The 13,239-nt window shown below is 41.9% G+C and overlaps 1 protein-coding gene across 9 annotated transcripts in view; it reads right to left on the bottom strand.

Annotated features, from left to right (window-relative positions):
• The window catches only part of NLGN1 (neuroligin 1), a 674,832-nt gene that overhangs the window by 16,623 nt on the left and 644,970 nt on the right, over positions 1–13,239 (bottom strand). For 6 of the 9 annotated variants that reach the window (XM_082224056.1, XM_082224062.1, XM_082224060.1 and 3 more), the window contains one exon: positions 236–448. In XM_082224056.1, coding sequence (XP_082080182.1) covers positions 236–448 — 213 coding nt within the window. The remainder of the gene's footprint in view (positions 1–235; positions 449–13,239) is intronic. The other 3 variants (XM_082224059.1, XM_082224063.1, XM_082224061.1) reach the window with 1 other exon arrangement.

Below are 13,239 nucleotides of genomic sequence, written 5' to 3' on the forward strand. Positions count from 1 at the left end.
AGCCTGAAGATGACGAGTGAGACCTCGTCGAAACGTCGCCCAGACACCCCGACTCTTACACGGGAAGACACCCGAAGACACCAAAACCTGCATTCCTGTACCCGTGAAAATCTACGAAAGCAAATATTTATATATTTATATATATGCACATATATACACAAGAGCGTCACACAGAAGTCATAGTGGTGGCATGCAAGACACCAAAATCGTCAAAATTTGCAACCTGCAATAATACCTTTGGTTGAATTGCTCCAACGGTTACCTTCAGAATAATGGGATAAAGTCAAGAGGTTGACACATGAGCCACCGGCGCCAGATCCAAAAACAGTGATTCTCAGTGGGTCGCCCCCAAAGAACCCAATGTTTTCGCTAGTCCACCTCAAGGCCTGAATGAGGTCAAGGAGGCCATAGTTTCCTTTAGCTGCTTGATCCCCTGTGCTCAAGAAACCTGCAAGTTGCAAAAAGAGGGGAGAGAGAAAGGAGAAAGGATTTAGAGCATGCTAAATTTCGGCTTACGCTTGTTGTGCCGTTATTATCTGACGGCAGCTTTCGAATGTAACAGGAGTTAAGCGCTATGTAAATACATTGTGTTCTTTATCCACTTGGCAACCATTTACAAGTGACTCATCATTCCCACTACAAATCCTTCAGTGTTTATTATAATAATGTTATGCATGATAAACGATGGTATGCATTATGCAGGCACTTTGGAAGAAGATAGGCTGCTTTCAATGCAAAAAAGGAACATAAGCATCTCCCGCAATCTGTTTCGTGGTGTGTTTTGAGACCCCCATATCCAAACTCCTTAGGCCCACAGGGAGCATGTATGTTACGCATCAAGAGCCGGGCAGGAATATCTTCCTAGTCCAGGAGTAACCAACATGATAGCTTTCAGATATTGTGGATTACAACCTCTGAGCATCGTTCAAGCTGGCTGGGGTGGCTACGGGTTGCAGTCCAACAATATCGGGAAGCCCATCATTGGGGGGGGGGCTCCAGCAATAGGTAATCTACCCACCTAACTGTTGCCCAACCTCAAGTTAACATCCATATTTGTATATACACAGGAAACAGGGTGGGATAGAAAGAATAAATAAATATTTTGAAATCTTACTTATTTCTCTAATATTGCAATGATTCGAGCTGCGTAGCACTATATGCACTTTCTGTTCATTCTTTCCTTATTCACAAACTAAGATATATATATTTTTTTCTGAGAAAATTTCAGATTCAACGTGTCTTCCCAAAGGTAGGGTGGAGAATTTTGAGAAGCCATTTGTACATGGTTATAGCGCCATTTGTGCACTGTGCATGCTCTTTGCGTCGAGGCCTGTTGGTTAAAACCACTGTAAAATATATTGTACATGCTTTCTCCTTTCCCATGCCGGTAAAGGTATTAAGATCAGCAAATGAAACCTAGTTGGTCTTGCTATGCCTGTGGCATCCGCTTGTAGCAATGCAGAGGTGAGCTTTTTTCACAGTGAGGCGTCAGGTGTACAATTGCTGTGTTGTTTTAATAAGATTGTTTTAATTACCTGTTTCAATGCGGATACTTACATTTTAATATTTTAATGGGATTATTTTATTTTCCATTTTAATTGTGAATGCTTATGGTTTAAGGTTGGTGTAACTGGACTCTGTACTTTTTAAACTGCTGTGTAGCCTCTTTTGGCATTAAGCAACATTGATAGTAATAATAATAATAATAATAATAATAATAATAATAATAATAATAATAATTAATAATAATAATAATAATAATAATACCCCACCCATTAGGCTGGGTTGCCTCAGCGACTGTGGGTGGCTTCCATATAAAAACATAATCATCAATGTACATCAATAAACAGTGACAGTATCCTCAAACACAATGCTTTCCTTTTTCACGTAGGAGCAAATGACAGCACTTTCTGAGTAACATCGGGACAATACTGGGTTGTGGGTTATGCCTTCCCCTTGCCCCATGTGACCCCAACCATTGAGAACCACTCCTCAGCCGGGCTGTGCAACTCACCCCCACTCTTTATATGAATGGCCCCATTTATGGTTTCTTTTTCCCTGCAGACTAACTATTATGGAATGTTGAGAACTGACTACATACATATGTAAAAACAAAAGGTAAAGGACCCCTGGACTTAAGGTTAAGTCCAGTCAAAGGAGACTATGGGGTTGCAGTGCTCATCTCGCTTTCAGGCCGAGGGAGCCAGCGTCCGTCCACAGACAGCTTTCTGGGTCATGTGGCCAGCATGACTAAATCACTTCTGGTGCAATGGGACACCATGATGGAAACTAGAGTGCACAGAAACACCATTTACATTCCCACTGGAGTGGTACCTATTTATCTACTTGCACTTTTTGGGGTGTTTTCAAACTGCTAGGTTGGCAGGAGTTGGGACAGAGCAATGGGAGCTCATTCCATCATGGGGATTTGAACCGCTGACCAGGCTCAGTGATTTAAACCACACACACACACACACACACACAGATAACAAATAGATAACAGGGCTGTCATTCTTGTTTAATAACATTTAAAACACACACACCCAAGAGGACTTCGCTGCCTTTGTTCACGCAAGTCTAATATACGCATGAATTGGACAATGATCACAAAATTGTGTCTCCTCCCTCTGCTCTGTAGCATTCTGTAGTTTAAAGGTTCTTCCTGGTGCTATTTGAAAACCTTGCTTAAGAGTTGCAGCTATGAAAATTGCAAATGTCGATCTTTAACCTTCAAGCTTAGCAATCAAAGCAAGAGAGCACTTGGATCAAATCCCTCCACTTCTTCATAGGGCAACAGTCTACAGGATGCTTTAGAAAGAACTTTTAAAAAAAACAACACCCGCAAACCTTTGATTAAGAATATCTTTGTAAAAAAGAGAAAAAGCTACTTCTATTCATAACTGGGTTTAATTACAGAAAATGGAGAAACAACCTTTAATTATGATGAGGAGTGGACGAAATTTCCATTCCACTCTTTAATCAAAAACGAGATGGCCCATCTACATTGCCCTTTTCATAATGGGCGATAGCAATGGCATCTTATTAACAAACTGTTATAAGGAGAGAGAAAGGAAGTCCAAGACTGATTCTGCCCTTAGCAATCTGGTGGAGAATCTTGACTGACTCTAATAATTTTATGTCCAGAGTGACAAATAGAAGCCTGGCCTTTTGGGTCATAGAGTGATTTAATATCCTTTGTAAAGTTATTGGTTTTATTTTATTTATTAAGCTGGATAAGCCGCAATCTATTGGGGTTGACGCTGAATGGCCCTCCCCCTTTTACCGCCCTGTTCAGCTGTGGAGAATTTCAGTTGTTTTGGGGTGAGGGGATCTATACCAAAGCATTTGAAGGGGCTCAAGATGCAGGAGAAATTTGGTTTGGTATGCATTTAAAACTGAATCTATCTTTCCGAAACAATGTGCGAACAAAAGCACAGCTGTCCTTAAAAATCCACACTTTTCTCAATTTTGCAAATTCAGCTCTTCAACCAATGTTTGCATAAATTAGGGGACAGTGTGCATGGAACTTAAGATGTTAGAGAAAATAACATAAAAATGCATTGTCTTTAAGACACTGCTTTCCAAAATGTGTATATTAGTGAAACTTAATATTAAAATGTTCTCACTCGGACAGATATGCACTAAAACGCTGGTTAATTTTCATGAGGATTACCCCCCAAAAATGCTGCAAAATGTGAGGAACTGAATTTAGGATTGGAAAAAAATAAGCAACTGAGAAGAACCCCTAGTGGGGTCAGGGAGCATTTACGTTTTATTATTTTCTTTCTTCATAAAGCTCTTTCTCTGCCTTCTCTCTGTACAGCGTGAGAGAGAGAGTTCCTCAGGGTGGTGAGGAATAACGGCGTCCACTATTATTCTCTCAGAGGATGCAGAGACAGCATTATATCTTGGTGCAAGACACAATATGTAGCCCTGCGTAATTGTCATTTACAGTTCTTTTTGCACACATTTTTATTGCTCAGTTGCTTCAGGATGTTTCGTGGGAAGGCATTCAGAAATGAAGTGAATGGCATACGTAAATAAATAAACGACAAATAAATGTAAGGCATTTTGAAAAGTGCAATAGGTATGCAGTACATATAGCATTCTGTATATGGGGGTGGGGGAGACCGAAAGCAGCCATGTTGATTTTCAGTTTTTGTTAAGTTGTGGGTGAACATATCAGATGACACAGCGATTCTTCAACAGCTCTTGTTTATTCACAGGCCAGAACAGAACTGAACTGAAGGGTTCAGCCAGCCTGCTTATATAGAGCTCTAGTACAACGCAACTGTGACCATTTTCTGTAACTATCCAATCACTGAACATCACTTTCAATCCCCTATTTGCATATGTGGAGCTGAGTGAAAACTAGCTATCTACAGTATCCCCCTGCTGGCCCAGGGTGAGAACTTCAGTACATAACAGTTTTTAATTGTTTGCTTGCTCCACCAGCTCTTGATATGTTTCAACAAGAGTCCTTCCAAAAGATGTGCTATAAAACTGGCTCAGATGCTCACAACCCATGAATTTATTGGCCATAGGTCAAGATTGTCACAGGAATATTTCGGCTCAGGTTATCTCCAATGTTAGTCAGAGCAGAATAGATTCTTTGTGTGCTTCAGACCCTACTTAGTTGACTTCCTGTATTCTTCATGTTATGCACCAAAACAGAACTGAGTGCCACATGGTTTTGTTAACAATTTACTGCTAAGAAAGTGGGCACATTGTTAAGATATTTCATTCAGAGTGTTATACTGTTTAATCTAATAGAACCAAGCACAAAAAAATATTCAGTGCATTAATATTAAGGCAGTTACCACCAATTTTCATGATGAAATCAAAAGAGAACTCAGTAAAAACAGAAACAAGGATATCAGCCTTCCACTCTGGCCTTTAAAATCACATGCCTCTTAGATCCAGAAATGAGTAATTGTGATAATAAATTATTCTTATACAACAAGAAAACCTTGCTCAGCAGAGAGGACCACACTGGAAATATAATAACGATTCAGAGGGAAGGTGCCTAAATCAGGAATTATAAAGTCACAGTGAAATTTAGTGTGACTTGCCAATTTACAAACCATCTTCTAGAATGAAAGATAGATGATAGTTAGATAGAGGATAGCTAGCTAACTAGCTAGAAAGGTGACTGGCTTTCAATAAGCCCTGTACAATGATTGTGGAATAAGACAATACATTGCCTATGGCCTACTACAAGCTAAAAAATATTGTGCAGATGAGGAAAGGGCAAAAGAGATGAAATGAGAATACAGGAATCAGACACAGTTATGCTTCATTAAAGATTGCAGAGATGCATAACCACTGTAGCAAATGTCAGATTACAATCTCTGGGTATGTAACCAGTTGTACTTAATATACAATATTATTATTTATTCCAAAATAGGAGGGGTTTTCTTTGGGGGGGGGAGAGAGGATATACTTGGCTTTAGAAATGAACACCACCATCCAGATACACAGAAGCAAATTGATAGTCCATGCCACAATCTGGCACAGATTTTGCTTCAGTGGCCTTAAGCCAGGCTGAATGTAGGAAGTTGTCATAGCCCACTGGTGAACCTAATTCCGCATTGCATACAATAAATGGCAGGGCCTCTCCAGGGCTGTAGACAGGGTGTCTTTCCTGGCCATACCTGGAGATTCTGGGGGTTGAACATGAGACCTTTTGCGTCGAACAGAATACATGCTCATCCAATGAGACAAAGACCTCCCTCCAAATTTGTCCTGGCTTTTGGTCACGGTGGAGTGAGCAATTCACCTGAGTTCATGCATGTGGTGGTAGGCTCTCATCTCAAGTAAACAAGGAAGCCCTAGGCAGGCAGAACATTTGTGCACAACAGGGCTCCCTGTGCTCTTCAGAAGGTGAATGTATGGATATGTATCATAGGTCTCCTCCTATATGCATATGATGCAGCCTTCTGCAGTATATATTCTAGCTGGGTGGGGAATTGCAGGTTACAATCATGTGCTACGTGCATAGTTCCCTAGAGTGACTGGGGAAACTCTATAAATTATAGGGGTATAAATACATTATTATTATTATTATTATTATTATTATTATTATTATTATTATTATTATTATCTGATCCTGCATCCGGGGCTGTGTGCATTTAGTCCTTGCAACTAGGGATGGGGAAGAACTCTGATTCAGTTGACATTTAAGGAGAAATCTAGCAAAGACACGCTTTCCGAAACAGCACGAGGACCGAAACACAGTCATCCTTCAGAATTCACACTTCTCTGAATTTTGTGGTGCAGTTCTCCAGCCAAGCAAAAAATGCAACTATTGGGGGGATACTGATATGTTAGTGAAAATAACATACAATAAACCCATCACAAAAGGGGAAATTTGTTGCAAAAATGTGTGCGTGTTTGTCAAAACTGCAGATTTAAAAAGTGCTTATTAGGAAAAATTCACACTAAAATGCTGGTGAATTTCCACGAATTTCCACTTTTCATCATAATAATAATAATAATAATAATAATAATAATAATAATAATAGATGCAGACATGTAGAGAACTGAATTTAAGATTGGAGAAGCCAAGATTGTCCCTTCTTGCAGTTCCTCCAGACACCTGTTCAGTCTCCTACTTGGACCCTTTGCTTGTTCACATCTCAGCCTTTTGAAAGAGTTCTACATGTGCAGCCCTGCTGCTCTACACACACTCCTGTATTGTTCCCCCCTGTGACATACCTCTGGAGTTTCAATAGCGGCTGCTGGGCGTGTACTATCTGAATGGCTTTAAAGGAGAAGGAGGGCAGGGTCCTTTAAAATGCACCCCTCAGCTTGGGAGCTGTGGGCGATTTAAAGCGCCACATAAATAATGCGATTAATTTCAGAGAACACATTTGCTTCTGCAATGGGCATCTATTGTGAGTTTAGATCAGCTCCCCAATCAGGTTTTATTAGGTCGATCGCCCTGCTGTGAATATTAAGGCACATCTTATATTCATAACATAGAAGATGGTATACTTCACTTTGCTGACAGTGCCACTTTTAAATATATATATATGAATAATGTTGCTTAGCATGTCTTTAATATATTCCTCTGGCAGACAAGGGATGCCACTGTGAGTAGGTATCAGAATACAGAAAATACAGGATGTGCTCTTTCATAGTAAAGTGTGCATGGAATACAGGAGGGACTCGTGCCTTAAGTTGAGTGCCTCCTGAGGCCTGTCAATCAAACCCCTCCCCACACCCCATCTGGAACACCTTGGAATGTGCCCAAAGGTCAGACCCAGGCAATTGCTGTTCTTTGTTTGTTTTCCAGGGGAATGAAAAGGGATATAGGAGGCAGATAAAAGCTAACGCCTGCCTAGAGTAAAAGAAGACAAAATAAGAGACATAAAATAAACCTTCTACCAAAGTCTTAAAATTCTTATAAAAAGAGGCAGAATACTAAAAGAAAAGAAAGTAAAAAATTGGCTAACTGTTGTCTCTTTCAAGACACTTTACCACTTCCTTTCGAAGAGGCAAGTCTTGCCATTTAAGTACGGAAAGAGAAATAAGGGACTGCATTCCATTCAAAAGACTGGCTGTCCAATAGAAGTTAAAGCTTTGATCAGATGCAAGGCTCCACCCATTTTGCATTATGCTGGGAGGAAGCAAGGTAAGATCCAGTCCTTTGCATCAGATGAATGAGAAATTCCCTTCTCTTTGACTTTAAAATGACTTAAAATGACTGATTAATTCACGTATTTCAAAACCAATGCATGAATTGAAACAAAGTGTTCCCTTAGAATTCAGTTTTCTGAGTTTTATGATGCAGTTCTCCAACAAAACAATATGCACACAAAAAATGTGTATATTATAAGGAAGTGTGCATAAAATGTAAATATATTTATTAAAAAAACACCATACAAAATGCATTTCATTATTGGCAATTGCTTGAAAAAATGTGTATGTTAGTCGAAATGCACAAGTGTGTTTATTAGGAGAAATTTGCACTAAACTACTGGCGAATTTTCACGACAATTTATTTTTAATTTTTTTACATGTGGCTATTCAAGTCCTTTGAGATCCATGGGACTTAGAGATGCTTCATTTGGCTAAATTATGTCCAGACCATGACTGGATTAAATGCCCAAGGACCTCTCTTGAGAACTAATTTATGCTAAGTAGTTTGGTTCTGCTTGAGAGCGGGAGAGAACTTCCATCCTCCTTCCCTATTGCCAAAATCAGAAGCTGAATATGAATTTCTTCTGGTGGTCTCATTCCTCATTCCTTTTCATTCTGTGGGCATTAAAAACCCCAAAGGTCTGTCCTACTGTGGCCTTTGAAGCAAAGGAAGAAGCATCCCTTCCTAGGGAATCTTCGATCCACAGAACTAATGTACGCTGCCTTTTCTTATTATTATTTATTTTGTGCCTCTGCAGCTGTTGTGTTGTTAGATACATCATTCCCATCCCACCAGTGGAGATCCGGTGTCCCATTGCAACCTACATCAGTTTCAAAGCTATATCGATCTTGCTTGTCTCGGCTGCAGACTAACCCGGTACAAACAACCTTGCCTTCTTTTAACATTGCACAGGTTCCCTTCCCAGAGGATCTGTTGTGAAGTTTTCCGAACAAGCTGTTACTCTTCCCCTAAGTGCTTTCCACAAGCAATCTGGGCTTAGAGATTTCCCCTGCAAGGATGCGGGGAACAGAAGCAAAAATCGAAAGTAAGAGGTAGAGCGTGAGAGGAAAGTGCAGTTTGCTTTGACTTCGATTCATGAGCAATTCCAGTCCAGGCCTGACCTGATACCCCACGTTTGGTAATAATGCATGAAAACCACATGCACTGTTGGACACAAACAAATAAAAGGAAACCTGTGATTTCTTTACTGAAGCGGCATGTAAGGAAGACCCGGTGGTCCCTTTCTCACTTGAAAAGTGCCCTCAGAAAGGGCTTGTTTGCATCAGATAATTTGAATCTGTTGCACTCCACCCAGAATTGCTCCTTGAGTCATCTTTGTCATTAAAGCCTGGCCACTTCGGTAGCTAGGAGCAACTTTTTCCAGCTCTGGGTTAGCCTGGCCATAATTTTGCATGCTCCTGACTCAGCTACTATAATGCACTCTACATAGAGCTGCCTTTGAAGTGTAGAAACAGCAGCTAGTGGAGATTGCTGCTACCAAACTGGTAGGTAAAGGTAAAGGGACGCCTGACCATTAGGTCCAGTCGTGGCCAACTCTGGGGTTGCAGCGCTCATCTCGCTTTATTGGCCGAGGGAGCCGGCGCACAGCTTCCGGGTCATGTGGCCAGCATGACTAAGCCACTTCTGGAGAACCAGAGCAGCGCACGGAAACGCCGTTTACCTTCCTGCTGGAGTGGTACCTATTTATCTACTTGCACTTTTTGGTGTGCTTTCAAACTGCAAGGTTGGCAGGAGCAGGGACCGAGCAACGGGAGCTCACCCATCGCGGGGATTCAAACCGTCGACCTTCTGATCGGCAAGTCCTAGGCTCTGTGGTTTAACCCACAGCGCCACCCCCGTCCCACCAAACTGGTACTGTAGCACATAGTCATATAATCTGTTTGGGGGTGGGAATCTGCAATGGCTGCCAGTGCATTCGCAGGGCCAGTTTAAGGTGCTCATGTTGATGTATAGCCCTGAGTGACTTGGGATCGAGGTAGCCGAGATAACCTCTCTGCCAATGCCAACCTGCCTCGGTCTTGAGATCAGGGGTCATTTCATGAGTCATCTCTTACTGGCTTAGGGGAATCGACTGCAAGTCCCATAACCCGGAGGGAAAAATATATACAATGAGAGACCTTTCGCTGTTCAGGAGAAGCCTTCTGGCCACTTCCTGACATGTATAAGAAATGTATACTTTTTGCGCTTTGTGCAAGTCCATTTTTAATCCTGTCCTACTCCCATATCCCTTGCCACAAAGTACTGCACTTCTATTGTTTTGAGGAACAAGGTGGCTGTCACACAGACAGAAGCAGAGGACACAAGGAGGCTTGGGGGATGAAAAGGAAAGGAGCTCTTTGCGAGTTCAAACGGAAGTGTCAAAAAAAAACTTGAGTCCCCCCCCCCAGCTCCCAAGCATTTGAGTTCAACTGCTTTGAGTGTCATCTAACTTTATCCTGCTGCCCCAACTTGCCCAGGGCAGCAAAATTATAGAGCCACCAGAGCTTACTTCATTGTAATGTCTTCTTTTACAACACAGATATTATTTGGGGTGACACTTGTGGGAAACGTTATGCTGTGCTGGGAAAATGCATGTGGAGTTTTTGCAGCAGTGACGGAAAATGCATGTGGATGTTGTAGGAATGACTGGCAAATCAAATACTCTGTTGGGGGGGTGTGCCTACTCTTGCTCACGGGCACACAGAGTGCCATAATGTTTTCCACATGCTTCTGCTAGTTGCTGGTTCCCTCGCAGTGTTGTAATGGATATGAAAGGTCAGGGATTACATTAAGGAAATGATACGACTGCACTGAATTGCAATAGGGATTTATTCTTGCAGAATCTCCCTTCGGTCCCCATCTGTAGCCTCTGGTAGAATATGGTTGCTCTTATTGTTGGAAGTGCAACTGGAGGGTCATTTCTCTTAGTGTTAAAGTCAGCTAGCCAATGGTGGCCTGGGAGTTGTTGCCTAGCAACCAGTCAGGGCGGCATGGTGTGCTCTGAGGTAACATTGGCTGTGTACTTCTGATGGAGTTTTTCCTCAGTTCGTTTGATCGGATGTATCCCTTTATCCTTTACCCAGCTTTGTCCTCCATGAATCTTTCCAATCCTCCTTTAAAGCCATCTAAGTTGGTAGCCATTGCTGCCTCTGGTAGGAGCAAGTTCCCATAGTTTAGCTATGGGCTGCATTAAGTACCACCCTTTATCTGTGTTTCAGTTAGGGGGCCTCTCCCATCCCTCCCTGGAGATGCCAGGGATTGAACATGGCATCTTCTGCTTGCAAAGCAGGTATTATATCACTGAGATATGGGCCTTCCCAAGTAATAAATAAACTCCTACATCCATGTTGTGAAAAAGAAAGTTCTAGTCAAGCTCAAATAAAAAAATGGCACTTCCTAGAGAACCTGTCCACACCCTCCAACATTTCTCCAATGTAAATAGGAATGTATTACTACTACTACTACTACTACTACTACTACAAGAGAAGAAGAGAAGAGTTTGGATTTGATATCCCGCCTTTCACTCCCCTTCAGGAGTCTCAAAGCGGCTAACATTCTCCTTTCCCTTCCTCCCCCACAACAAACACTCTGTGAGGTGAGTGGGGCTGAGAGACTTCACAGAAGTGTGACTAGCCCAAGGTCACCCAGCAGCTGCATGTGGAGGAGCAGGGAAGCGAACCCGGTTCACCAGATTACAAGACTACCGCTCTTAACCACTATACCACACTGGCTACTACTACTACACCACCACACTACTACTACTATTAGGGAAGCTGTTAATGTTTGACGGACTACTGTATTTTAATATTTTGTTGGTAGCTGCCCAGAGTGGCTGGGAAAACCCAAACCAGATGGGCAGGGTATAAATAATATATTATTATTATTATTATTATTATTATTATTATTATTATTATTATTATTATTACAGTGGTACCTCTGGTTGCGAATAAGATCCGCTCTGGAGGCCCGTTCACAACATGAAAAGAGTGCAACCCACAGCGGTGCGTCTGCGCACATGCAGGTTGTGAGTCACCGCTTCTGCGCATGCGCATCATGTCCTTTTGTGCATCTGCACATGCGCAAGTGGCGAAACCCAGAAGTAACCCTTTCTGGTACTTCCGGGTTGCCGCGGGACGTAACCTGAAAGAACGTAACATGAAGCAGACGTAACATGGGGTATGACTGTATTATTATATTACTACTACTACTATTATTATTATAGCCCACCCATCTGACTGGGTTGCCCCGGCCACTCTGGGTGGCTTCCATCATATATTATAAACATAATGCAACATTAAACATTAAAACCTTCCCTATACAGGTCTGCCTTCGGATGTCTTCTGAAGTTCCTTATTGTATAGTTACTTAGCCCCTTGGCTTGGGGGGTCGCATAACTCCATCTCCTCCAATATTTATCCAATGAAAATAGGGGTGTCCTACCATACCCTTCGACATTTCTCTGGTGAAAAGAGGGACATCCTAAGGAAAAGCGGGACATCCCAGGCTTAAATCAGAAGATGGGACGGATTCTGTAAATCTGGGACTGTCCCTGGAAAAGAGGGAAACTTGGAGGGTCTACGTTTCTCCCTTGCCTTGGTGACCAATGCAGTCGCCTCTTCTGTTTGTTTTTTTCCCCTCCTTTCCGGATGCTCATCACAATATCACATCATTCCACATGGATGGCGGAGTGTATTTGTTGCTGGTGTTGTTTGGACATAGCTCAGATGGGGCCCTATTTGCTGCCTATGCTAGACTCTGGATTAAAAGGGTGCTTGGCTTCCCACTGTTGCTGATTGTAAGCCCTGCAGTCATTTTCTCCACATGGCACTCTGGCAAAATTAGCTGTTGAGCAGGATAATAAGGAATGACTTCATTTGTCCATTTGCAGTCTTTTATTTTGTGTTTTAAACATGAGCCGCTGAGATGAGGTAGATTGCAAATCTAGATGCATATGTGCGCACATCTATATACAACTGTATTCCAGGATATAAGTCATTCAAGCTGACTTGAGTGTATTTTCTCGGTGCTTTCTGAAATATATTATGCTATAATGAATGGGTAAATAGGAATGGGGTGTTGTGTGTTATTTTTTTTTTCTGCTGAGCAAACCTTTCAGAGAGAATTTGTGGTAATATTTCTATCTCTGTGGATTAAGAGCATGAGCTCTCCCGCTTTAAGGAAACTCACCAGCAAATTTGTCTTTTATCAAAAATCTTGCCTTCCTGGCGGTTGCTCTGCTTACGGCTATTTCAATTTTCACTTAAGGAGAATGGGAATCGCTTTTCATAACGCAGAGGAGTAGATAAAGCATTGATTCAATTTCAGCCCCTCTCATTTTAAAAATAATATAAGCCAAGGTGAAACAGACATTGAGCATCATCATGGAAAGAAGGCAAGTTAACGCATTTCGCTTGACAGCTTAGGCCTGTCTGGCACAGCCAGCCAATAGTGGAAGCAGAGTCCAAAGTCTGCTTCCATCTGAAGAACAGCCAGGTTCCATGTAAACCTTTAAATTGGGAATTGGCAACGCGTCTCACCAGTACCTTCTGGGCCACCCATGAAAGCTCTCAGAAAATATCCCCTCAAAATTCCAC

The sequence above is a fragment of the Podarcis vaucheri genome, assembly GCF_965113315.1.
Source record: "Podarcis vaucheri genome assembly, chromosome: 5".
Taxonomy (NCBI): Eukaryota; Metazoa; Chordata; class Lepidosauria; order Squamata; family Lacertidae; genus Podarcis; species Podarcis vaucheri.